This window comes from Cottoperca gobio, chromosome 2 (assembly GCF_900634415.1).
Source record: "Cottoperca gobio chromosome 2, fCotGob3.1, whole genome shotgun sequence".
NCBI classification, from domain to species: Eukaryota; Metazoa; Chordata; class Actinopteri; order Perciformes; family Bovichtidae; genus Cottoperca; species Cottoperca gobio.
In genome coordinates this window covers 9,203,925-9,230,688 of record NC_041356.1, presented here as the reverse complement: position 1 = coordinate 9,230,688, position 26,764 = coordinate 9,203,925, and the positions used below count along the sequence as shown (strand labels likewise).

The 26,764-nt window shown below is 39.5% G+C and overlaps 1 protein-coding gene across 11 annotated transcripts in view; it reads right to left on the bottom strand.

Moving 5' to 3' along the window:
- Nucleotides 1–3,449: 3,449 nt before the first annotated feature.
- The window catches only part of spry2 (sprouty RTK signaling antagonist 2), a 350,030-nt gene continuing 326,715 nt past the window's right edge, over nucleotides 3,450–26,764 (bottom strand). For 3 of the 11 annotated variants that reach the window (XR_003833277.1, XR_003833276.1, XR_003833279.1), the window contains 3 exons: nucleotides 13,076–13,137; nucleotides 4,048–4,142; nucleotides 3,450–3,947 (listed from right to left, as the gene is read on the bottom strand). Coding sequence is in view for 4 of the 11 variants with exons in the window: in XM_029446495.1 (XP_029302355.1) it covers nucleotides 22,061–23,119 (1,059 nt within the window). In the remaining 7 variants the exon portion in view is untranslated. Of the gene's footprint in view, nucleotides 3,948–4,047; nucleotides 4,143–7,237; nucleotides 7,367–13,075; nucleotides 13,138–21,104; nucleotides 23,168–24,932; nucleotides 25,373–26,764 lie in introns of those variants that run through there. The other 8 variants (XR_003833275.1, XR_003833278.1, XR_003833280.1 and 5 more) reach the window with 4 other exon arrangements.

Genomic DNA, 26,764 nt, shown 5'->3' with positions numbered 1-26,764 from the left:
TATGACTTTTTCCTTATTTTTATACATACTATACTATGAGTTCTTTTCTTATTTTAATACATACTATACTATGACTTTATATTTATATACATACTGTACTATGACTTTTTCCTTATTTTTATACATACTATAATATGAGTTCTTTTCTTATTTTAATACATACTATGCTATGACTTTTTATATTTATATGTATACTATGACTTCTTTTTATACATACTATACTATGACTTTTTATATTTATATACATACTATGCTATGACTTCTTTTTATATACATACAACACTATATGTATACTATGGCTTTTTATATTTTAATACATTCTATACTATGACTTATTTTCTTATTTTAATACATAATATACTATGACTCCTTTTTAATTTATATACATACTATACTATGACTTTTCTTATTTTAACACATACTATACTATGACTTCTTTTCTTTTTAAACATACTATACTATGACTTTTTATATTTATATGTGTATTATACTATGACTTCTTTTTATATTTTAATGTATACTATGCTATGGCTTCTTTTTATATTTATATACATACTATACTATGACTTTATATTTTTATATATACTATACGATGACTTTTTATATTTTTATGTATGCTATGGCTTTTTATATTTATATGTATACTATGCTTTGACTTTTTTTCTTATTTTTATACGTACTATACTATGACTTTTTATATTTTTATACATAAGATACTATGACTTCTTTTTATATTTTTATACATACTATACTTTGACTTTTTCCTTATTTTTATACATACTGAGTTCTTTTCTTATTTTAATACATACTATACTATGACTTTTTATATTTATATGTATACTATACTATGACTTCTTTTCTTTTTATACATACTATACTATGACTTCTTTTCATATTTTTTTATACATACTATTATATGGCTTCTTTTTATATTTTTATATATATACTATGACTTCTTTTCATATTTTTATACATACTATACTATGACTTTTCTTATTTTAATACATGCTATGACTTTTTATATTTTTATACATACTATACTATGACTTTTCTTATTTTTATACATGCTATGACTTCTTTTTATATTTATATACATACTATAATATGACTTCTCTCTATATTTTTATATATACTATACTATGACTTCTTTTTATATTTATATACATGCTATACTATGACTTTTATATTTATAAACATACTATACTATGACTTTTTTATATTTTTATACATACTATACTATGACTTCTTTTCTTATTTTAATACATACTATGACTTTTTATATTTATATGTATACTATACTATGACTTCTTTTCTTTTTATACATACTATACTATGACTTCTTTTTATATTTTTATACATACTATACGATGACTTTTTATATTTTTATGTATACTATGCTATGGCTTTTTATATTTTATGTATACTATGCTTTGACTTTTTTTCTTATTTTTATACGTACTATACTATGACTTCTTTTCTTTTTATACATTCTATACGATGACTTTTTATATTTTTATACATGCTATGACTTCTTTTTATATTTTTATATATACTATGCTATGACTTTTTATATTTATATACATACTATACTATGACTTTTTCCTTATTTTAATACATACTATACTATGACTTTTTATATTTATATACATACTGTACTATGACTTTCCTTATTTTAATACATGCTATGACTTTTTATATTTATATACATACTATGCTATGACTTCTTTTTATATACATACAACACTATATGTATACTATGGCTTTTTATATTTTAATACATTCTATACTATGACTCCTTTTTAATTTATATACATACTATACTATGACTTTTCTTATTTTAACACATACTATACTATGACTTCTTTTCTTTTTAAACATACTATACTATGACTTTTTATATTTATATGTGTATTATACTATGACTTCTTTTTATATTTTAATGTATACTATGCTATGGCTTCTTTTTATATTTATATACATACTATACGATGACTTTTTATATTTTTATGTATACTATGCTATGGCTTTTTATATTTATATGTATACTATGCTTTGACTTTTTTTCTTATTTTTATACGTACTATACTATGACTTCTTTTCTTTTTATACATTCTATACGATGACTTTTTATATTTTTATACATAAGATACTATGACTTCTTTTCTTATTTTTATACATGCTATGACTTCTTTTTATATTTATATACATACTATAATATGACTTCTCTCTATATTTATATACATGCTATACTATGACTTATTTTCTTATTTTTATAAATACTATTACTTTTTATATTTTTATATATACTATACGATGACTTTTTATATTTTTATGTATACTATGCTATGGCTTTTTATATTTTATGTATACTATGCTTTGACTTTTTTTCTTATTTTTATACGTACTATACTATGACTTCTTTTATATTTTTAATACATGCTATGACTTTTTCCTTATTTTAATACATACTATGCTATGACTTTTTATATATATTTTTATACATACTATACTATGACTTTTCTTATTTTAATACATGCTATGACTTCTTTTTATATTTTTATACATTCTGTACTATGACTTCTTTTCTTTTTAAACATACTATACATACTGTACTATGACTTCTTTTCTTTTTAAACATACTATACTATGACTTTTTTTCATATTTTAATGTATACTATGACTTCTTTTTATATTTTTATACATACGATACTATGACTTTTCTTATTTTAATATATGCTATGACTTCTTTTTATATACATACTATAATATGGCTTCTTTTTATATTTTTATATATATACTATGACTTCTTTTCTTAATACATACTATGACTTTTTATATTTATATGTATACTATGACTTCTTTTCTTTTTATATATACTATATGATGGCTTATTTCTATATATACACTATGACTTTTCATATTTATATACATACTATGACTTCTTTTCTTTTTATATTTATATACATACTATACTATGACTTCTTTTCATATTTTTAGACATACTATACTATGACTTTTCTTATTTTAACACATACTATACTATGACTTTATATATTTATATGTATACTATGCTTTGACTTTTTTTCTTATTTTTATACGTACTATACTATGACTTCTTTTCTTTTTATACATTCTATACGATGACTTTTTATATTTACTATAATATGACTTCTTTTCTTATTTTTATACATACTATACTATGACTTCTTATTTTAATACATGCTATGACTTCTTTTTATATTTATATACATTCTATCCTATGACTTCTTTTTATATTTATATACATACTATACTTTGACTTTTTATATTTTTATACATACTATACTATGACTTCTTTTTATATTTATATACATACTATACTATGACTTTTCTTATTTTAATACATGCTATGACTTCTTTTCTTATTTTTATAAATACTATACTTTGACTTTTTATATTTTTATACATACTATACCTTTCATATTTTTACACATACTATACTGTGACTTTTCATATTTATATACTATACTTTACTATGACTTCTTCATGATATTTTTCATAAATAAATACAGACAAGCAGACACATTAATAGTTACCAAGAACAGTAAACACAGTGATACATATTTAGAACAACAATACACAAAAGAAATATCGACATTAAGATATTCATGTTTCCCCCTTTTTTTGGTATATCATGATATATATTAATATTTTACATTCATTATGACAATATCATACCTTTTATGGCAAACAATCTTCTTACTTAAATTACTTTCTGTGGCATAGTATGACATTTGTAATTACTTTTAATGCGTTGACATTTAATAATTATTATGACACTTTTAAATACTTTTTTTTGACTTTTTGGGCATGTTTTTGTTGTGTTATATGCTATACTATTTTTATATGCTATGCTCAGTGAAGAAACTCGGTCGTCCTCAGTTTTGGTCTGGAAACTCCGCATTCCTCTGGGGAGAAAAGAAGACAGGGATTATTCTGCTTCAGTACAATGGTGTTCATTTATTTTCTTTAAGGAGAAATTAAAAGGTACTGAGAACTGTAGCTTACAAGCAAAGGGTCGGCAGTGTAGTTGCGTACTTTCATTTAAATTTTAAGAATTTATTTCCACAGCCTTGTGGAGGGTGTCCAAACAGCTTCTTTACCTGGGGGAGAAAGTGGTAAAAAGTCTTAGTGTTTGATGATACAGACAGAATTATGAAAAAGTAGACACTCTGGCCACGCTTCATTCGTCTTCAACGTGTGTATGTCCCCAAACCTCCACACAGTAGGTAACATATGGAACTATAAAAGAATGGTACAATAAATGTAATGAATTTATTATTGAGGATGCTTTTAGGGAAAATGATTTAAATGTGTTTACTACAGTGTTGAATAATTCCAGGCTCAGAGAAGATCATGAATATAAATTTACTTCAGTGTCATTATTATTTAGCTGATTCTCATCCAGAACAATTAAGATTATTAGGTACCCTGACTACAGTTTGTATAAAACAGTCCAGTTTGAGTCCAGTTCAGGGTCCTACAGTGATGGAAAGTACACTTACACAAGTACTTTACTTAAGTACAAATGTGAGGTAATTTATACTTCTATTTCACAACATTTTAGAGGAAATCATTTTTTAATAAAAAGTTATAAGACGGCTATAAAAAACAATGCATTGTTAAAGATTTAAAAAAGTGCTTACACATTGATCAATACTAATACATAAAAGGGGTACTTTTTCTGCACAATGGGTACTTTTACTTTTTATAATTTGAGCATATTTGGCTGATAATGTTAATGTTAACCCTATAATGCCAAGTTTATCATATATATATTTCACATATTTATGAGGTCATCCTGATTAAATTAAACGTACAATATGTAATTTTCTTATGTCCCCCATCTTATTTTAGCATGCCAACATTTGCAAGGTAGCACAAAACAATGTTCAAAACCTGCAGCATGGGAATATTGTCATTGTGCGTTTTACCACCAGGGGGCACCGGTTGCACACGTTCCCCTCACTTGTGGGAATCTGGAAAGTAAAACCACAGACTTTATGTTGAGGTTTGGCTCCAGTGGAGATGTTACAGGTTAAGTGCCTTGCATTAAGAGTGGCATGATGTTAGTGTAATCTTCATGCTCTTGCAGGCACTAATCTTTATAGGTAACCCCCCCCCCCCCAAAAAAAAAAAAGAACAGGGATCCAAATCTAATTCACCCATTGCCCTCTGCACCGCACAATAATGGACTACACTGACTTCTTCTGGCATTTAAGTGGAGTTTTCAGCCAGTAAACAGAAAACATACCATGATCCCAGTACAGAAATCTGGACCTCACTCAAGACCACATTTAAGCACTTCCCGTACTGCCTCTATGTGCCCGACTACGTTTGCCTGTTCACTGTGAAACCCTTGAAGCTACAAGCTGTCTCCGGCCTCCTGACAGACACGGCTCAGGTGTTGCTCTTGCCTTCCTGTGTAAATTATACAGCAGGTTTTGATAGGTGTCACATTAGACACAGGATGTTGTCCTCCCCCTCCTTCTGTCTCTCTCTTCTTTTCTTTTTTATGTAGCTGACGACAGCCACGTGAGCTGCCAGGACTGGTTCTACGACGGCAGCTTATAACTCCACAAAGCAAAAATAAAATACTGTGTATTATGGAGAGTTGATTTGTGTGTAAGATGCCTTTATTCGGTCAATTTCATCGGCATTATTGTCAGAAAATGGCGAAATTCTACAGACAAAAGCATAATTTTTTCATGCACTGGTCAATTTTGAGAGTTTGTGCTATTTCTCTCCTTTTAGAATAGAGGAAAGAAGACACAACATTTCAGGAAACTTGTAACACAAATTGTCTTAAAGTTTCTTGGTCACCTGTAGTGTCTCTGCTTAAAAACAAAAGTCTTCTGTGTAGGTTTTCTTCAATTAACCGTAAAGTCCTGCTGTGTTGATGTATCCGAAAACCATAGTAACACAGAAGCTCACTGAATAACAATCAGTGTCTGAAAGGATGAGTCAAGTGAACGCCTCATTGCTGCGTTAAGATATTCTGACTGTGTACACCCATTGCTGATATTACCCTATAAGTAAATATTGTAAAACTGTAAGAAGTTAAAAAAAGGAAAAAGAAAGAGGAGCTTACGTTGAACAGAGAAGCCTATTCACATAATGGGTTTATGTTCCCTACTTGCCTACCCGCCTGCCCCTGGCCCCAATCTGGCCTCCTCTCTTTTAGGAGGCCTTAATGACTGACCCATTTACATAACTCCCTTCCGGTTTGCAAATGTTTCCCTTTATGAGGCCCTCTCCTGTCTCCGAACTCATTCTCCTCATCCTTTCTCGCTCTCTGAAAGTCTCTCGCCCACGTTCTGACCAGGTGGAGCCTGGTCGGGGTCTAGTCCGAGCCCAAAGTAAACTCTGTCACATGCAGAGAGAGAAAGGAAGCCAGGGAACTGTGCTGATAATCTCTGTCAACAACATATCTGAGGGCCTCGGCTGCCTGGCTACAGCCGACTGTGTGTGTGTGAGAGAGGATGTGTGTGCTCAAACCAACTGGTGAAGTGTGTGTCTGCTTCACCGTGCTCACCCAGCAGCTTTCCGGTGTGTGGGTGTTTCTATTGATAGCCAACCGCTTGACATAGCCAAAAAAGCATGTGTGCTAAAATGTAAAAGTTCCAGAACAAAAGAGAATACAGTGATCACTGCCTGGTCGTGTCCAGCCACACCGTGTGTGACAGTTTGTTGGTGGTCCAAAGTATTCAAATAATAGTCAGATGAGAAGATTGATACCACTCTCATGTCTGTGCCTTAACTGTGGAGCTGGCCCCGATTAGCATAAAGACTGGAAACAGCAAACAGGCTATCCAAAACTTCAAAAACACCTACCAGCACTTCTTAGTTCGACTAATTAACATGTTACATCTTGTTTGTTGAATCTATAGGCTACACATATCAAAATGTATAAATGAGAAGTTGTGGTTTTTACGGGAAGTTACATGATGACAGTAATGCTTGGCGACCACCTGGCTAGGTTCAATGACTTCCTGGAAAGAAAAGATGGAAAAGAACCACATTTAAAAACAGACAACCAGTGAAGTGATGCGATCATACACAGGATTGTACCAAAACGTCTTTGCGTCAGCCTTGTCAAACCACGCACAAACACCACAGACCTTTAAAGTTTCTATTGATGTTGTATAAAAAAGATTTTAAATGATAAGTTCTGCCACTGAACTCTCCATTTACTCACAACAACAGTCTCCCACACAAGAGCAGAACTTGTCAGCCCTGGGGCATGAGGTGAGGAAATATGTAATCTCTCTGGCACAAGACAGCAGCGCTGCTTTCAAGTGGGCACGAAACAAGGTGTTGCGGAAGAAGAGAATGGCTGTGTGTTCCGCTTTTTGGCATTCACATGTACACACACGCCTCCTTCATTCAGGAGTGACTACAAACAGCAGGGCCTCGGGGCATCTTTCATGCACACAGGAAGAATGGGTTTGGAACGGCTTCCAGGACACATACCTGTCTGTTGTCGAATGTCAAGCATGGGACTGTGACATTTCACAAGGCTGCACGCACTCTGAACACACTCCTAATGCACAAACACAGGGATTTCCCACAACTGTGAAACCTTAAATGTGGCCAGGAAGGTGTCTTTGGGATTTGTCAATGAGATGCGAATGTCTCACAAAAGTCTTAAACCAAATATTACATAATGAATGCGTGCGGTGATTCTTCGTGGGTGGGTTGTCCTGCATTGGCAAGTTTACTCCACTTCTTTTTCCAGGGAATTGTTTAAACTTTTTTTTGTATAATCCTGTGCAGAAGAACCACACCCATGTGTTACCAAAATAGATTTGGGGATTTAAATAAAAGGGATTAAAATGTGTATTTGATCCATGTCTTTAAAGAGACAAATATAAAAACAGTTGTACAGTAGCAGCAGAGCGATATCACATTAGGAAGTGGTCTTAAAAAACGGAAGAATTGTTAAAGTACATGCGCAACAAATCCACCTCTTTGCTCGAGGACAGCGGTTACACCCAGACTGATCAACAAACATACAACCTGCCTCTTTTCTTTATGTTTTGTTTGACTTCCGCACCATTTATCCCTTGTTCCCATGCAGCAGTGTTTCTGGAACAACACTTATAATATGCACACAAGCTCAACGTCAGCAAATATTGACACTCTCCCGTGGATGCCACCTGGTCTGCCAGGTGAGGAATAATATACCAACGACGCAACCGCTCATTAATCCGCAGAAGTCACATGACACAGACACGTTTCACATAAGTAAATATCCCGGTTGTGCAGGAAGAGCTTAGCTTTAAGACACTAAGAAAGCGGCTATAATAGGCATTTAGAAGGAGCAATGATTGCCAAAGTGATTTAATAGACAAAGAAAAGAGAGATTTATTTGCAGAGAGCAGTCTGTTTCCCTCATTGAGCTTTTTGCTTTCATTTAGTTTTTTTTATGAAAGCAGAACAACTGTGCTCAAGCATGTAATTAGTTTCCATGCAAACAATAATAGAGAGATAATAAATTGACTATAGAGTTTATTATGCACCAACGTAATCCATTCTACTCATAAAAAGCGAGCAGTATACGAGCTTTCTGATTGAGTTTCATGTCAGAACTTCAATAAATGTTGAGACTGTGTGCGTGGCACGTACGAGCGACTGATATATAAGTGTGAATAGTTATCCCTCTCGCACGCGGCTACATAGAGGGCTTGTAGGGATGCAAAAGTGTGAATGGGATGGTGTGAGGTGGCCAGTTGGTGAAAACAATGGTGTGTTGTGTTCACCGGGAGCAGGGGGTTGGGGGTAAAGAGTGCAGCGTAGGTCCTGGAAAACAGAGATGTCTATCCGAACACGAGCATCTCTCTCGGTTGACAAAGAATCTTCCATTTAGAGCCGCTCACTTCATACCCGATGACATTTCAAGTTTGGACTCTGAGCTCTCTGGCTTCCGGAGAGACCTGCGCTCCCTTTAACTCCTTCATGTGTGGAGAGCCGTGACACGTGGAGTCGTGGAACTCCTGGAGAGCGACGTCTTCGTATTTTCACAGTAAACAGCCCCTCCGAAAGCTCTCTCGCTCCCTCTCCTCCGTCTCCGAACAGTGGCCTCCTTTCAGGGCCATCACTTAAGGGCCCTATTAATAATTTGACAAGTTTTCTCAAAGATTAATTACGGCCAACTTCGAGGCTGCGATTATGCAGGCTGGAGAGACTCGGTAAACCTTCTCCAGCTCCATTTCCAGGCCCAATTTTCCACTTATCAAGATGTCAATTGGGAGGAGAGGTTGTCTAACACTCTCCTTGCTGCGTAGATCCACATTAGTTAGAAGGAATAAACAGCACTTACTGGCAAATGCTCTCCAATTCCCTCGCAGACGGCTGAGATTGAATGCGGGACGGGAATCTTTTAAGTCCAGGACAAAATAAATTGGACTTGGTTTCATTAGAGTTAGGATGATAATGCGAAGGTTAGTGTTTTCTCTTGACATGAGCATGTGCAGAAAGTGTTATGAGGGTCTACGTTGAGCAGGTATAATGTGTACCACGTCGGTCATCGTGGTTTCACATGTTAGCGTGCAAACATTTGCTAAATAGCACGAAACACAAAGTGCAGCTACGGCTGATGGGGGATGTAGTTTAACAGGCGAACATTAAGGGATCATCAAAGTCATTCATAAATGTAAAAAAAACAAATATATTGATATACTTTTGACTTTCAAGGTAAATTCCACCTGGAAAGACAAACAGTCTGTCCAGTTCAGACAAAGCACTCAAACACTCAAAGCAATTAGTGAGTTTGACCCACTTCTGGCTTTAGATGATGAAGTGTTGAACTTATGACTGCTGGGTGAGGTGGCAAGTAGCAGCCAGACACCATACATCACCACCAGTGGAAGGCTCCTGTCCCCCACAGCAGATGGTTGGTACCGAGCCAGCCGGCCTATGCTCGAGTGTGTGTGTGTTTGTGTGTGTGTGTGTGTGTGTGAGAGAGAGGGAGAATACAATGCAGCGAGTGTCCCCGTGCTGTGTTCTGCCAGAGATAAGAGCCACCTGCCTGTCCCATTCTCCCCTCTGCTGAGTTCAAACAGAGCCCTCAGTCTCACTACAACTCATATACATTACTTCACAAACACAGAATGAACATGGGAACTATCCATGCACATCATTTGGGGTGTGGATATTAATTGCCACATTAAAATAATACTACCTTTTGTAGATAAATGCTATTTTTGCGTATCTTAAGTTCAAAATGTAAATGAGTAGTTTGAGTTTTTATCGTGCATCTTTTGAATAACCAAAGTCTACCTACTGCTACCTTCTCATGTTAGTATCATTATGTTGTTTTCAACATGTAAATATTATCCTTCTTTGTGTTGCATGTTGAAACATTATCGTCTATGTACGCACTCAGAGAGAAAGAGGGGGACGGCGAGGTGAACGTGGAGCACAAAGCCCAGATTGTTCCTCCTCGCTGTCTGTCCGTGACAACAATGAGCCATTCATTTGCCCTCCGATGGGCCCTAATTAATTCCAACTTTACGTTCTGACCTACAATCTCCCCCCTGCTCATCCCCCTGTTTTCCCCCGGATCCATCAATTAATGCATCAAGCCAGATGACTTCACCCTGTCTTCATCTCCTCATCGGCAAATATCCTTTACATGCTATCCACGATTACAAGCCAGTACAACTTTATATTTGTTAGAAAGATCTGTAATATTAATACAAGACTTAAAGCTGCACCTGAACAGCAGCATTAAATGTGCAATATTCACTCTACTTTTAGCTCTTGTTTGGTCTCCACCAACCGCTGAGGGGAATATTTGTGGCTCCTTTAGCCAGCGACACCTTTCCCATTACACATGACTTATTACAGTAACTGTTTATGTTTTATATTACACATTTTGGCCCACCTGTGTTCTCCTACTTCAACAGATGAATTCTCTCCTACTTCATCCACTGGTGAATTAAGCCTTTGTGTTTAACTGAGTGTAATAAGTGAAGGTGAACGCAGCAGTTTTATTTTTGGTCTATTGAGGCGACTGGAGAAAGTAATTGTTCAATGTCAATCAGTTATATAATCGTTTTTTGGCATTGCAAAGTAGTCACTTCTCTTTTCCTCATTTGATTGCAACGTCCCTCTTTCTTTTGTATGATCAAAAGATCTTTAAGTCTTTAAGAAGAAAGAGTGTGACATTTACATGCATGCACAAAACGATTCTGCTGCTGCTGCAGTGTGACGTGAACTCAATATGTCATTTTTGAGCAAAAGTGATATAGATACACCACCGAGGTTCACTATCATTTTGAAATAAGTACCCGTACGGGCTTATTCCAGAATATGATGTTTACAAGGACAAACCCTGGCAGCGTCACCTGCACACGAGTTGCACCCTGCAGGTTTCTAACCCCCTCACTGATCTGTAACACAGATCTTCTCATCCCTCCTCTCCTCTTTGCCCACACTCCCCCTTGACACCTCACTCTAGCGATACACACACACACACACACACACACATAAAATGGTCTCTTTGCCGCAGTCTCAGCCCCTGCTCTGCCCCTGACAAACAGAGCTTGGCGCTGTTTCCTTTTTCCTGCCCTACATCCGAAGTGCGAGGAGCGAGAGGAGAGGGGAGAAGTGAGCTGAATTAAGAGAGAGGAGGGAGAAAGGGAGGAGGCTGACAGAAGAGAGAGAGAGGATGGAGCATGGTAGAGGGGGGTTGACATGGAGACAGAGAAGAGAGGCGAGAGAGGGATATAGGAGGGAGAAGGCATGAAATGTGAGGGAGGAGGAGGAGGGGGAAGGCGTCTGTGGTGGGTCGGGGGGGGCACAAAATGAAGAACAGAGGCTGCTTTGTCGATAGCAACAGCAAACTTTACGGCGATCATTTGCTGCTTTCGCTCTGCGGCCTCAAAGAGCAGCAGTCTGTTTGTGCTCGGAGTGTGTGTGTACGGTTGTGTGAATGTGTGTCTGCGACGGCGTGTGTGTCTGTTTGAGGCTGAACATGAAGGAGCTGTAGTCCGTCTCCTTCCAAGAAACACATGGAAAACACACGCTTCCACACACACACACGCACACACACACTCAGGATATTGGGTTGGTTAAAGAGGCAGTAACATGAAGCTTAGCTTGGCACAGGTAGACCAGATCCTTGATAAGTAACTTCCTCTTTTGCTCAGAGGGGATTATGCAGAGGCCTACGAAAATAAGATTATAGACAGAATTCCTTTGGCTAGAAAGAATAGGCCATTAAATGCTTCTTTGGCTTAAGGCCATGATACACATAATATTTCACAACTTAAATAAGATCATGCCAAAATACTGGCCGTAGCTTTTCATATAGTTTGTGACAGTCTTGTGCTTGATTACACATCTTGATACATGAAGTCAAAATGTTACTCAAACATTGAATTGGTATTCTATCCAAAGCGGGACAGAGACGGGGCTGATGTAGTAGCTGAGATCTTACTGGAGAGTTTAAGTACGAGTCAATTTCCCACAATACAACTCAACAGCATCTTGTCAAAATGATGTGTTTTTCTAACATTAAAGCATGTAAACATGTTCTAGTAGAAAGAAGTATGAACCATGTAAATGAACGTTACATGTCCCCTTTAATTAACAGAACTCTGACCCGACATAATCAAGTCAAGTCGTGCTGTCCGTCAAATGTCAAACATTTCTGGATGCCTTTTCTTGTAGAACAGCACATCTGGTGGTTGTTTGTTTTTAAGACCAGCTAAAGGTTGTCCTTGCTTGTCTTCCTGGCCGTACAATGACAGCGCCGCTCCCTCGAGGGAACGCAAAACAAACAGTGCTTGACTGTATTTGAGTGCTCAAATTTTAGAGGGGGGACGCCGAAACATCGATGGGCCCTCAACTCTTCCCGGGCCTCTTAGATGTCCCCTTTTATATTGTAACCTACTTCATGTGTTACAGTGACAAGCCCACACTTAGCAACCCCCCCCCCCCCCCGCACACAGACACAGTAACAAGTGCTGCCAAGGCTTGACCCCCTGTTGGCAGGAGCATTGCTTGGTACTGTAACCTCTTGACTAACCTGTGCTCAGCAACACTTCTCCTCAGTCTGCGTTAGGAGCCTTTTTGCATCTTGTCCTGTAACTGCAAATAACAGTGGAATGAATAGTGGCTAATTGTGTGGCATGCAAGTACAAGGGGGGGGGGGGGAAGCTTAAAACAAGCCTACACATGGTCTCAATTCTCAATTCATTTAGAACATTTGCCCCAGTCCTGCTCGTGTTAAATACAGAATTCATCACACAAGCGCTTTGGCTATCTGTGTTGGATGCAGCCCACAGGCGTGGACACCTAATAGTCCACCCAACAGCGTTAAATAAGCAAAACTCAAGTAGGCACGGTGATTTCATTGACTGTGCCCCGTGCCAAAAAGAAGGGGGGAAACTTATAGAATCTGCCTCGGCTGTGTGCGGTCATGTCATGCAGATTTTAATGGGATGCAGTTACTGTTTCATGAAGTTACCCCCAAAGTCAGAGGTATTTCTCGCAGTTTTTAGGGGAAAAAGTAAGTGAAAAATAAATGCTTATTTGAAGATGTCAACAAGATTTAAAGGATTGCTGGGTTGAATCATTTTCTGCAGCGTTCCCTCCCTCTCCAGCCCGTCACAGTGAAGGTTTCTCTGAGGGCCCCATTCATCCTCCTTTCCCTGTGTGTCACAGCCAAGCCCTGGATACAACCATGCCTGGGGAGCAGTGTGTGTATGAGAGAGAGACAGTGAGTTTTGGTTTGTAAGGGTCTCTTTCTTCAGGCTCATTGAGCGCAGGTGACCACAGGAAGTTGTTTTCCAGAGCTTTTCCAGTGGTGTGTATGTGTGTGTGTGTGTGTGTGTGTTCAGCTTAGGGCCGTCTCACCACAGGAACTTCCTCTTTGGGCAAACACACACATACATGGCTACACACACACCTGCGCACACAAAATTCCTCCAGGACAAGCGCTCCCATGTGTGGTATTCATCCAGTGTTGGTGTCAGCACGTGCGGAGGAAAATCAATGTTAATGTCGGTGTGTTCATGAGACCTTGGAGACTAAAGCATTGATTTTGACTTTGGCTTTGATAGTGTATGACAAAAAGTCAATTTAGTGTGAGTGGTTGAGACATCATTTTATAAAGGGTTAGCGCGAGAAATGACACCGACTTCACATGCTCTCTTTGCTTAATCAAAGTATTTAAAAGCTGATTATAGTAATCAGGTAAAAGCGTGCTCTGGTCAAGTCCTTCCCCCGTCACGGCAGACATGCGTAGTTATTTTTGAAAGGCAACTTAACTAGCAGGAAAGTGCCACACTTCTCCACCGAATGATCTCAAGCGAGACTCTGTTTTCTATATTAATCAAGCAGGCATTCCAAGCTGAAGGAATTCTGTTGTGTTTGGCTCGGGGCCAGCCGCAGCTCTACTTCTTAAGACGCCTCGCAGTGAGATGACATGTTAAGTGTGCGGCATGTTTTCTCTAACTTTGGGGTCCCTGCAATGAGGCAATCTCTGTCTCGTGGCCTCCAGCGAATCAGAGATGGAACGTGGGGTAAGTTCTATAAACACATGCTTGCGCTGACTTTCTCAGTCATGTCAGCATTACAAGAGCTTCGTTATGGAACATTTCGTTCACATTTCAAGTGGCTATCATACGTTTAAGTCTTTAACTCGAACTATAATGATGCTGCAGCTATTTCTTCAAGAACTGTACAGCCCCCAGGTTTTAATTTTGTTTTGTTTTAGCATCCCAAAGCTGCTTTCCCTGCTGCCTCTAAATATTCTCTGTATATCATGGCTGTAAAGCAGAGTTTTTCTCCAAACAGAGGGGCCTTTATCTTGTGAAGTATTGCACCTGCGCCCGCTACAGAGTGGATAGCTTGGGCAGAAAGCCTCTCCCTCTCCTATATACCTCTCCGTCTTGTCACTGGCTGTTTGGAATCCCAACTATGCCGACAATCTCGGCAGCCATTGACAAATTTCTGTCTTCAGGCCGGGGGTAACACACACACACACATCTTGGCTCGGCTGTCATCATGGGCTTGTCAGCGTGTCGCACCTGTGAATGGTAACCAGAGACCTGTGGCTCGCAGCGCTCTCATAGCTGCCCGACAGACTCAAGAGATCCATTTCCTCCAGCAGAGAGAGCATCGGGGATGGAAAAGGTTTTAAGCAAGAAGCGCACTATAACATACCTTCATATCGCCTAAATATAATGATCAAAAAAGGACAACACAAAACAACAACCTCTCATACAGGACAGAGGTGTTTGAGTCGTTTCTCAGTAACGCATTTCACCATTTCCTGTGCAACGTCTACTTTTGTGGTCAACACTTCTAAATAACGAGCCACTTGGAGTCGTGTAAAGCCACAGATCACACACACTCACCGTAACACTGATCTGACAGTACACACACTTGGATTTAACCAGTTTCTGAAGGCAACATCTTAACCACCTATCTTCTATCTACATACGAAAACAAACTCTAAAGTGTCCAAATGCAAACCATACAAAATCATTTGTTCTGCTCTTTATATCCACTTCCCCTTATTACCATAATAACTATTTTAAAGCGCTGGAAAATATTGGGATCTTAACCCCCGATAAATGTGTTTAACAGTGTGTGTGAATATCAGGTAATATCCAGGTCAAAGTATGAGCAGCACATCATTGTGTACTAAAGCTGAAAGCGGCAACAAGCCTTCCCACAGACTTTACTGTCAAAACAAAACCATTAAAACAAAGAAATTATGCTCCTGCGCCTGTCTTAGAAATTACTAAAGGCAAAATACAATTAAATACAAAACACACGCCTGGAGGCCTCAAGTGTGTATCAGTATCTCACACTTAATGGCACATTGCGGTTCAGTGCAGCCCGTCTTAGTTACAGTCTTTTAACCTCCAAGACATACCCAACGCATCATTAAGTTTGAGCCATAGAAAGGGGAATCTGTTTTTAATGGAGCTGAATGGAACACAGGTTGATCATATCTTTTTCTTCCTCAGCTTTGTTCCACATGATCTCACTCTCTCCCCTCACGATCTCCAGGGTACTGCGGAGACGGTTGACAATGGAGACACGTATAGTAAGATCTCAGGATGCACACACTGTTGACAGGTTTTTACGTCCTGTATTCTTGATTTTTTTTCAGTTATGCGAGTGTAGATTTGACTTACAAATGCCCTCACCCTCCTTCCTTGTGCTGTAATTTGAATAATTTCATTTGCGCCTCAATGACACCATTCAGGTAGAGGGTTACATGATGCCACTGAGGTGAATGGGGCACCTGGAAAAGGAGAAGTTGGTTTGCAAATATGGACAGAATAAGAAGTGAAATACTCAAATATGGAAATATATTTTCCTATTGCATGTTAGAGTCCCAATGTGTCTGTGGAAAATGACTTTTCCCCTATTTTACCAACTGAACAGAGTAGCGTGCATGAAAATAGCCATAAAATATAACTATATCTCAACCTTTACACAGCCAATGGATTCGTTTTTAGTCCTAAATAGGTAACACTCACTTGTTTTACAAAATGTCTTCTCATCTCATCTCATCTCAAAGCCCCTCTAAGATCCACGTGCGACCCCAGGTTTGGAGCCTTTGTATTAAACCGCACAAATCAATATTTTTTATTCTAACAATCAATGACATTACTGTGTTAAACGTGAAAGGTGCCGCTCATAACCCACATCTAAATCTGCCGTTTCTTTCAGGTGTTAAAGAGCGTTTTAGCAACTTTCAGCTAATTGTTTTGTTTCTTTGGCCGGCAGCTTTAATGTTTTGGGTTTTCCCAGCAGCAGGAAATGAAACTGTGATAAACCCACAGCACGCTACCTGCTCAGCACAAACAGACAAAGCTGGCAGCTAGCTAGTGAAGCATTTAGCAGCCATGGAGTTATTATTTCCCTCGGGTGTTGATGGAGACCAAAGCAAAGCTAAAAGGCTTAAATTCCAGGAACTCTGCTAATGCTACTGAATGCTAATGTTGCTCCACGTCCGCTGGATGTGTAAATAGGCATTTGTTTGCTTTCACCATATCAACGGAGAGCTATATGAATGCTAAATGGCTGCTATTCTCTTCATAGAAAGTAAACTCTTACTATATAATTAGTCTGTTAGTGATTGTACACATGCATCCACATGTGCATGCACCCTTCTAAAACACACACACACACACATAATTGCCACCATCACACTGGTACACACACTAAATGCGATGTGGTATAGTGAGCTGTCAGACCGCACTAATTCCTCTTTTTATGTGTGTCTGTCCTACTGTGTAGCAGAGGGATCAGGATTGCCTTTCAGGATAACAACTGAAGCTCTAAGCTCTTAGTGTGTGTGTGTGCGTGTGTGTATCTGGGTGAACAACAATTGGCTGCTAAGCTGTAAAGAGCCTTGCAGCCACGGTGTCGCCAACAAATATCCACTGGCTGTCAGCAACGGACCAACTCCGAGTGTGAGTGTGTGTGTACGCGTGCAGATGAGCCAACTTCCTGTGGTGGATTGAAGTTAAGTGCTGCTATTAGACTTAGGCCTCCAGTCGGGCTTCATTGTCTGGGCGAAGGACTCGATTATGCAGACAGAAACACACACGTGTGCAAGAACACATATGTATATATGAACATTAGCACGCCGACAGGTCCACTTCTTAAAGTTTTCAACATGTGCAAAGGCTTTTCTGCTGCACACACACCCTCCGTCTCTTCACACTCACTAAACTTTTATGACAGATACACTCTCTAGTGTCTCTCTTACTCCCTCTATTTGCTCTCTTTGCCTTCCTGGCTGCCGTAATCTTCCTCCTAAAGGCATAACAGTAGTTCAGCTGTCACTGAGATAGTACTGGGGTTGCATGAGATTTTTAACTGCAGGCTCGCCCCATAATTCACCTTGCAAAAGCTGCACGCTCTCCCAAAGCTGCAGGGGTGAACATGTCTCCTGGCTTCTCTATAAGAAGTGAATATGAAATTCAAAAAGGGCAAAAGCTGTAATATAAAAGGAGCCGTTTTGGACATTTTACTTGGGATTTGTCACCTATTCAATATTCTGGAATAAAACTTGACGTTATATCATTCGAATGAATACAAAGTGAGAGTAGCAGAGGACAAACTCAATGGAAAGTAAAACCACAGTCAGGTGGGGGTGGGGGGGAATGCGCTCTAGATGTGTGCATCTCTCGCCGCCCACGTCGGAAAACCAGTAAAGAAAAGTTCAGCTTCTGAGAAAAGGTTTTCACCGATGGAGAAGAGAAAGGTGCGGTTTTCTTTTACACCTATGTTCTTTTTAGCCTCTATTTTCCGCAACAAGCTACGACCACAAAAAGCCATTAGAAAAGCTCGCAAGATTTGAATTCAATCTATTAAAAGTTGGGTTTGATGTTAAGAAAAACACTGAATGCATCTTCTCAGTTTAGTAACGGAGGTTGTGCAACTCAGGGAAAGTCTCTGACTGTCAAACATGATAAACCACCGTGGCAAAGTCCAGCCACTTTCAGGAAGATGATTTACCACCGAAGAGAAAAGAACATTTAACTTTTGATGATTGTTGTATGAAAAGCTTAATTCATCTGGTCTAGCCTCTGCCAGTGGTAGCAAAGTGAAATGACTATAACAACACTTTAAGTATTATTAGTTCATTTACTGTATTTTGAATTCAGAGTCACATAAGTGGATGACGTTGCCCATATGCCTGACTCATAATCTACATAATGTGTTTAAAGTGCAGGGATTTGAAGTTGTGCTGAAACTATAATGACACCGCAGCTATTGTGCACATTTCGCCATAATTCAAAAATACACAGAGGTTCCAACTACATAATATACATTTAGGATATAAATACTGATTTATTAACACAGGACATACACAGGACACTTATTTATAGCACATCTTACGTACTAGTATAGTTTGCAAACACTTTTTTACTATATTTGAGTACTACTTTAGTTACATGCCTATAAACGTACAAATCATGACGTTCATCCACGAGGCAGTTACAACACGGCTCTACGGAACAATACTGGGAGTATTTCTACGTGCATCCTACATTTCATTCCTTTGTGATCTTTATATTCCCAACAGTTGTAATGCTTTCACATGGCGGCACACATCTCCCTGCGTGTCCTCTCTCTCTCTTTCCCCTCTCTCGCTCACACATTGCCGTTTGATTGCTTAAGCCTGGCCGTCAGACAGACAGACAATGCGTCCATGAAGAATAGCCTCGCTTCCTTCCTGTCTTCCTGTGCTGCGTTCTGCCTTGGTGAGCAGGGTGAATAGGCCGCTCTGCCCCACAGCCGCCATGAGCCGCAGGGGCCATGGCGGATAAAACCAACAAAGAGAGCCGTTCTGGGGCCTTTTTTTTTTCTTCAAATTCACATCCCCTCCTCCTCCTCCTCCTCCTCCTCCTCCTCCTGCTACTCTCTGCTGCCAAATCACTGGGACCGTCGGCGGATCAACAATCTCAGTGTATCTTGTTTTCATCCTTTTATGCACCAACTGTCTTTTTTTGTTGTCAGAACGTCGTCCTTTCTGCACTAACTCACCTTTTCTGTCAGTTTATTGGTTTAATAAGTCTGTGCATGAACAGTATTTGATTATGAAAGTTAAACATGAAAGTAGCATCAGTAGTAGAATGAAATAAAAGGATTCTGAACGTATTACTTCGACCAAAAAGCAACTTTGTTTGGATGCAATGTGCACCGTGAACATCAGGTTACACTTACTTACTTACACAGAGGAACTGAACTGACCTGAGGGTCCTAATGCTTTACAAAAAATGACTTCCAGACACTTTTTGATCTAAGTGTGCCACTGAGCATTTTGCTCACAGCTGAGATGTGGACTCGAAAGAGACCAAAGTTGCAGCAATAAAAGGGGGAAACAGTGTTTCAGATGTAATGGGAGCAATGTGTGGAGACGGGAGCTTTAAGCGAAGAACATTACTTTTTCCTCAAGTGGAGAAATACCTCATCTTGCTTTATAACTGCATGTCCCAACAGCACAACACAACCAACTGATTGCCCCCCCAACAAGACAACCATCTCCCTATGGGAATACCAAGTAGGAGCAGGTAGCTGAGAGGAGCGTTGGGGAGCCAAAATGACCCCCCGACTATTGAAAACAGGATGAATGCATGCCGGGCTGAATACGGGGGTAAACTGTTAGGTCTTTGTCATTCAAAGTGATGCTTTTAACCCTTTGCGGTCCCTCTTCCTAACAACCCACCCCCTCCCCTTCCCTCTTCATTCACAGCTGAGACAATGGAGGGAGAGAGGAGGCCTGCGACTGGAGAGATAAAGAGTAAACGCAAGATCAACTCTCCCTTTTCTGTCTCTAATGGGATTCTGCCCGTTAGGTTTCCATCTCCTCCGCCGGCGCTGTAAAATAGGTGAAAGTTGATAATTATGTAAAGCAAACCTCCTGTCAGTCAAAGGCTGGGGATGAATAACAAACAAGTGAGCGCAGGTTGGGCCTCCGCGTGTCCATCACGGCTCTGAATGCATACCGTGCCGCAAACACGTCCGTATGCTGTCAACAAGTGTCAGGGGCTTATGTTTCGCCTGCAGGGACATTCAAGACCAAGGAATTCCTGAACAAACCTTTGATAAAAAGGGTTTATTATCTGCAGGATACTAGAGGTGTATGGAATGAAGTTGAGGCCAGGACACAGTGTAAAAAGTTTTCTTACATGAATGCATATTTGCAAAAAGCAGGTGCTTGATTTATAAGATTAAAATCCTTTTCAAGAGGTTTGCTGGAGTGCACACGAGCACATTCCTATACACATGGCGTTACCAGAGCCAGATGTTTTTCTTAAAAAAAGGGCCCAAGGTGAACATTAATGCGTCCTCGTTTGATCTCCGTAAACATCGTGGAGCGATTGTGCTGCAGAGCCGAGTTGATGATAGCTCTACTCGAGATGCTCGTGCAGAGCTTCAATTAAAAATGTCAAAAACTGTGCTTAAGTCTGTTTCTACATGTTCGGCTAGAGGCGTAGAAACACATTATGGTCATATCAATAACACGTTTTAAAGAGCACACGAGACAATGCAGGAATAAAAACAGGAAGAATACTCCGTCAGACTTCAAGGTTGTTTAATTTCAAACGTTAATATATTTGTCTTCTAATTCATAGTGAACTATTCATCCAACTTTGACACTCCTACAGGTCACCTCGACATCTGCAGCCACTACAGAGCAGCCCCATAAGAGGTGACACATTAACAATGCTTTCTCAAAATAAATATTTTTCATTATAAAATAATAAACCTTCAAATAAATATATATTTTTTTTAACTTTACACTAAACAATGTTGGAATTAGAAAATAAAATTTTCATATAAGGTCACTGTACAATTTACAAGTAGAAGGGATAAGATTTTTCCTTTGTAAATTACATTAAATGATTGATATACATTCCAGTGAATGTACAAACATTGTATGAATGAAGTTACTGATTCATATAAATGTGGATTTATCAAGGTGCCGTCTGGTATGGCAGAAAACTTTTCACAGTTGAAGTATTATTATATGTACAAAAATAAAACATCTGTCAAACTCATTTTCTAATGTACATACCCTTTGCATTTACTACTTTACATACAGTTAGTAATAGGAGTCTGTTCTTAGCATATAAGTTGTATTAAATGTTAAAATAAAACACTATCCATTTGGACTCTCGTAGCAACAACACGATATCTGGGCACTTGAGTGAAGAAATTATTTTTCAGGACAAAACAGTAGTTGGATATGTCTTTTAACATGTGGAGCGCTTGTTTTGGTTTACCTTTCAAGTGAAACTCATAATGCTAGGGTGAGTGAATGCACCTCCAGTGCCTTTTGCAGTAACATTTGAAGGCAAAATGTGACTCTGCCCAGGTGTGGTAGGCAGGAAGATCTAGATGGACAACACAAAAACTCTAGCATCATTAGCTCTCTAATCAAACATTTCCACGACAGAACTACAGGGCCATCTATCAGTTCAGTCAACAATAGTCTTTACATCATTCTGCATCGCAACATACACCATCTCGTCTACGTTGGCTTGTCAACATCCTCACAGTGGATCGGGTTTGTGTTCTTGCACCGACAGCCGGGTCGTGTGACTTGGTCATAGCAGCACTGGCACACGGCGACACATCCTTTAGCTGGGAGGTAGCAGAGGAGACAGGGGAAGAGCAGGGAGAAGAGCGACACGGTGGCCCAGCGGACGCAGCAGTGGGACTGCGTGCACGAGAAGGGCTTGTCGGTGCAAGTGTCCTCGTCGTCGCTGGAGCAGTGGTAGAAAAGCCCCTTGACACAGCAGACGCACGTGCCGTACTCCACCGCGCTCTGCACCGAGCACATGCACCGGCGCCCGCACATCCAGCAGGAAGGAAGCACCCGCGGGCGACTACACTCTGGGCAACAGCACCGACCACAGTCCTCACACTTGTTGCTGTGTATGCCTTGATTTTTATAGCTTCCGCTGCCTGGCACGGCCAACACAGCTCTGGACTCAACGCTCAGGGGTTTCAGCTCCTCTGAGTTTAGCTTTGCACGTTTGGGCTGGGTTCTGATTATCTGGTTGCTGCATGCCGGGCTGCTGAAGACCCTCTGGCCTGAAGAAGTGCTCCCGACGCTGGTCCTGATGCTACTCTGAGAGTCTGCACTGGAGGACCGCAGCTCGCCCTCCCTGGAGGGGATGGAAGCATTTGTGTTTCCATACTGAGTCAATGAATGCAGGTTACGGAGATTATTAGGCCCCTCTTCCCGAGTCTCCTGCTGCTCACTGGTTCTTGAACCTGGTGTCGTAACCAAGTCACTCTTCTGTTGCCTCTGCTGCGAGGCCGGAGACCTTTGGGCGACTGTGGGCCCGTCTGTGTACTCATTACTACTCCCAGTTATCCGGATCTGATCCAGAGAAAGCACTGCTGGAGTATGTAGCAGCTGCCTGTTGGTCAACCCAGGATCTGGCGAACCATCGTGGGTTTGGGGAGGCCGTGGTTGCGGTCTCCCTTCGTCATGCGGCGTGCCCGGCGAGCCGGTCGATGACGGTGACCGCCCTTGGCGTCCTCCTCCCCCATCGCTGTCGTTCTGACTTGTGGAATCCATCGCGGGACTGAAGGGCCACTCTGGCTGGCATGGGACACATCTGAAGTCCTGTAACAGAAACACACACAGTTTATATCTGGCTGTGACAAGCCATGCAAATGATGCCATGCAAATCATAACTGATATCTGTACAAGCACCACTATGGAAATAAAGCCCAAACAAACACATCACAGTGATGCAACGTTTGGAGCCAGTAGACAGACGTGGTTGGGCTTTTACAATCAGTGGGTCCACGAAACAACAACTATGCATGTGAATATAAAAACATAAATGATAACAAAAGTTGTACTGATTCTACATCCAGCCGTCGTGTTTACCAACTGATATCTTTATTGAATTTAGATGCTTCCCTGCCAGTAGTTTGTGCAAACTTCCTGTCTCCCCACACCCATGACACAACAACGACTAACCTAACAGAGAGAGATGTTTAGAAAATGAGAGAAATGATGGATGATTAATCAATGAGTCGATTGACAGAAAGTGTATCTGCGGGGGACTCCTGCATCTTAAGTTAAGTGTTTCATGATATAGCCTAAAACTTTACAATCTTGTGGTCCAAACGGTTAATGAAGAAAACATGGCTGAGGGAAGTAGGGTACTTTATACTGATATGAGAGAAACAGATAAGGGTGAGTGTTAAAGGCAGAACGAGGCCTCTGGATATTTAAGTTTCTAACCTTGACCCAAATTCTGTCCGCTAGTCTAAAGGCCCCACATCAGTTATACTCTCCCCGATCCATCGTATGGAGAGACTGAGCATTAGATACATGCAGAGTGACAGGGCAATATGCTAACATATTCAAATGCACAGCCTTGTTTTCACCAACAGATCACAGCAAAGTAAAGAAACTGACAGTGTTGGCCTTAATTCTCCTTCCTTGTGCTAATTAGCTTTCAAAAGGCATCTTCGGGGTTGTGAGGTTCCTCCCTTTCAATGACAATACAGGAAGGGCTTTTGTTTGTTGCATGACAAATGGCCTGCAGCAACCTTCCCCATTCTTACGCATTTTACATTGTGACACTCTTGATAAAGAAGATGAGTGACAAGATAAAAAAGTTTGGAGCATGAAAGAGTCCATGTGAAGTGTGAGTGATGCGTTCAATGGTGGAGGTAGAGGGTGGGTGGTTTTTAAAGCCTTGCTCTGTGTGAGAGGGTTCTTTAGGATTTATGAGCCTTTTTGCTGCAAATGAAGGGCTTGCAGGCACACTCAAATTTTAACCTGTTAGGGGGGGCCCCCTCATCCACTTACAGGGCCCTGTGTGCAAGCCATGTTGGCCACAGTGGGTGGGTGAAGTGTGGGGCAAGCTGATGGCATCAACTCTTAAAACTGACAGGCTAGAGATATGAAAAGATAAAAGCTTTTTCCAGCTAAAACGACAAAAGGACGAAGGTTGGTGTGTTGAGTTAAATATAGATCGTTTCTGATGCAAATCTGACAAAGCAGTGTTTCCCACTGTGTCTTGCAGATTCATATTGAGCAAACACATGTGCTAATTTGGACACGACTATTTCCTAATAAAGCTGACACCAGCAGTGAGCAATTAAATTAGAATTAGCTAATTATAGATGCAGGAAAACCGCACCTTTTATCAAAAACAGCCACGGATAACATGTTTAAAATATGTCAAAAGTAAGACAGCCCCTTCTGTTAAAACCACACAATTATATGTAGAGCAATATAGTAAGATAAACAGTTGAAAAGAGGCTAGCTAAAAACTACAAAAACTACGCTTTAAGGATGTTTATAACACTTCAGCCAAGAAATATGCATCGTTTTACATTTTGTGTTTAAGAAAAAAGTGAACACTTACCGTGCTTTCGACACTTCAGCCCCCGTTTAGGTGAAATAAATCCAATTTGAGAGAGAGTTTATTCCATACATCAACAACTCAGTCTGGAGAGCCGTCAGTAAAATCCATTGAGAAAGTTTCCAGCCGGAGCGCATTTTCATGAAAGGCAGCGCTAAAGCGTAAATCCCATGTTCTGCGCGAGAGCACGAGGCATTATAAAACGGAAAACTTCAATCAATCACCGCGTGCAAACTTCACTCCGCGTGCAGAAGAAGAAGAAGAAGAAGAAGAAGAAGAAGAAACTCCAACACAGAAGTATTTATAATTCGGTGTGTTTTATCCGCTCGACTCTGAGGGTTTGCGAGTACTTTTTTTTTTTTTTGTTCGTGTATGAGTGTGTTTTTTTTTTTTTTGCTCTTTCCGGAGAGGAGGTCGGGATTTGGGCTGTAAATGGCGTCAAGCTGAAGGGGGGGGGAACAGAGCGCTTGTTGTTGCAGCGGATATCTCGCATCCGGTGCTCAGCCATTGGCTGCTAGAGAGCAACCATTCACACCCAGTCTTATCAATTATACTGCAGGGGCCAAACACTGCTGCTGCCCTCCTGAAGTCCTCCACTTCTTATCGTTGGTGACCCATTTGTCAAGCAGCACTTTACATTTCACTTCCCTGAAATGAATGTGTTACTGTAGTTCATGCTGGTGTGGAAGTTTAAGTTTCACAAGTGCCACTTATAATGTGTTTTACAACATAAAACAAGTACTAATAGAATAATGCGAGGGAAAAAAACACTAAGATATGTGTGGTTGTGTCGCTGAAACATTAATAGATACATGTATTTATATGATGCTATAGCTGCTTAACATTTCATATACAAAATATAATTATACAATATGTTGCCTTTCTATAGATCAAACTACCCGGCAGTATATAAAGTAGTTAACATTGGCTTGATCAGCTACATTAAAATACTGCTTCCCTGTAATTAATCTGTAAAAACAATATTAATCCAATAATATAATATATTTTATAGATACATTTTGAATAAAGAGTACTTTTTATACTTTGCTGGTGATACTTCTGTACTTTTAAGATATAGTGCATGTTTCCCTAATTTCCCTCAGAAATATAGTCGAGTAGAAAGACAAAGTAAAATAAAATTTAAATACTAAAGTACCTCAAAATTGTCCTTAAGTGTTGGAGTTAATGTTGGCTGCTTTGTTACTTCCCATCACTATAACCGCAGATATTTTAGTTGGACTTTTATTTTGCCCACGTATGAGAGAAGCAAAAGTATTTCATACCAGTTTGATAGTTTTATTTAAATATATATATATATATATATATATATATATATATATATTTAAATACAATCCATGGTAACTGATACAATTAATTAGCTAACCAATATACTTTTACCCTCAGCTGCTGTGAATAATAATGGAACAGCGCCCCCGTGTGGTTGTTCTAAGGTACTGTACACTGCAACGACTAGAGGCTGGATTTTACGCTTCAAAATAAACCATCAAATCTGTTTAAAAGTTCATGACAGACATCTGGAAAGTTTCCAAAATTCTCTGTAATACAGACTGATGTTCTGAAGATGTTAAGAAGCAGTGAAGTACATGTACAAATACAGGGAATCATGAGCAAAATGAGATATGAATCAATACATTTGATGAGATTCAAGGTTTAAAAGTCAATTCCCACACTCAGTCAGGCTCCAAACACAGTTTTACCCAGCTGTAGTAAAGCTATGAAATTGAGACCTTTTCTAAAGAAATAATAAAAAGACCAATTAGCCTGTGTCAGTCCGGGACACAGACAAAAAGAGCAGACCTTCCATAAAAACAATG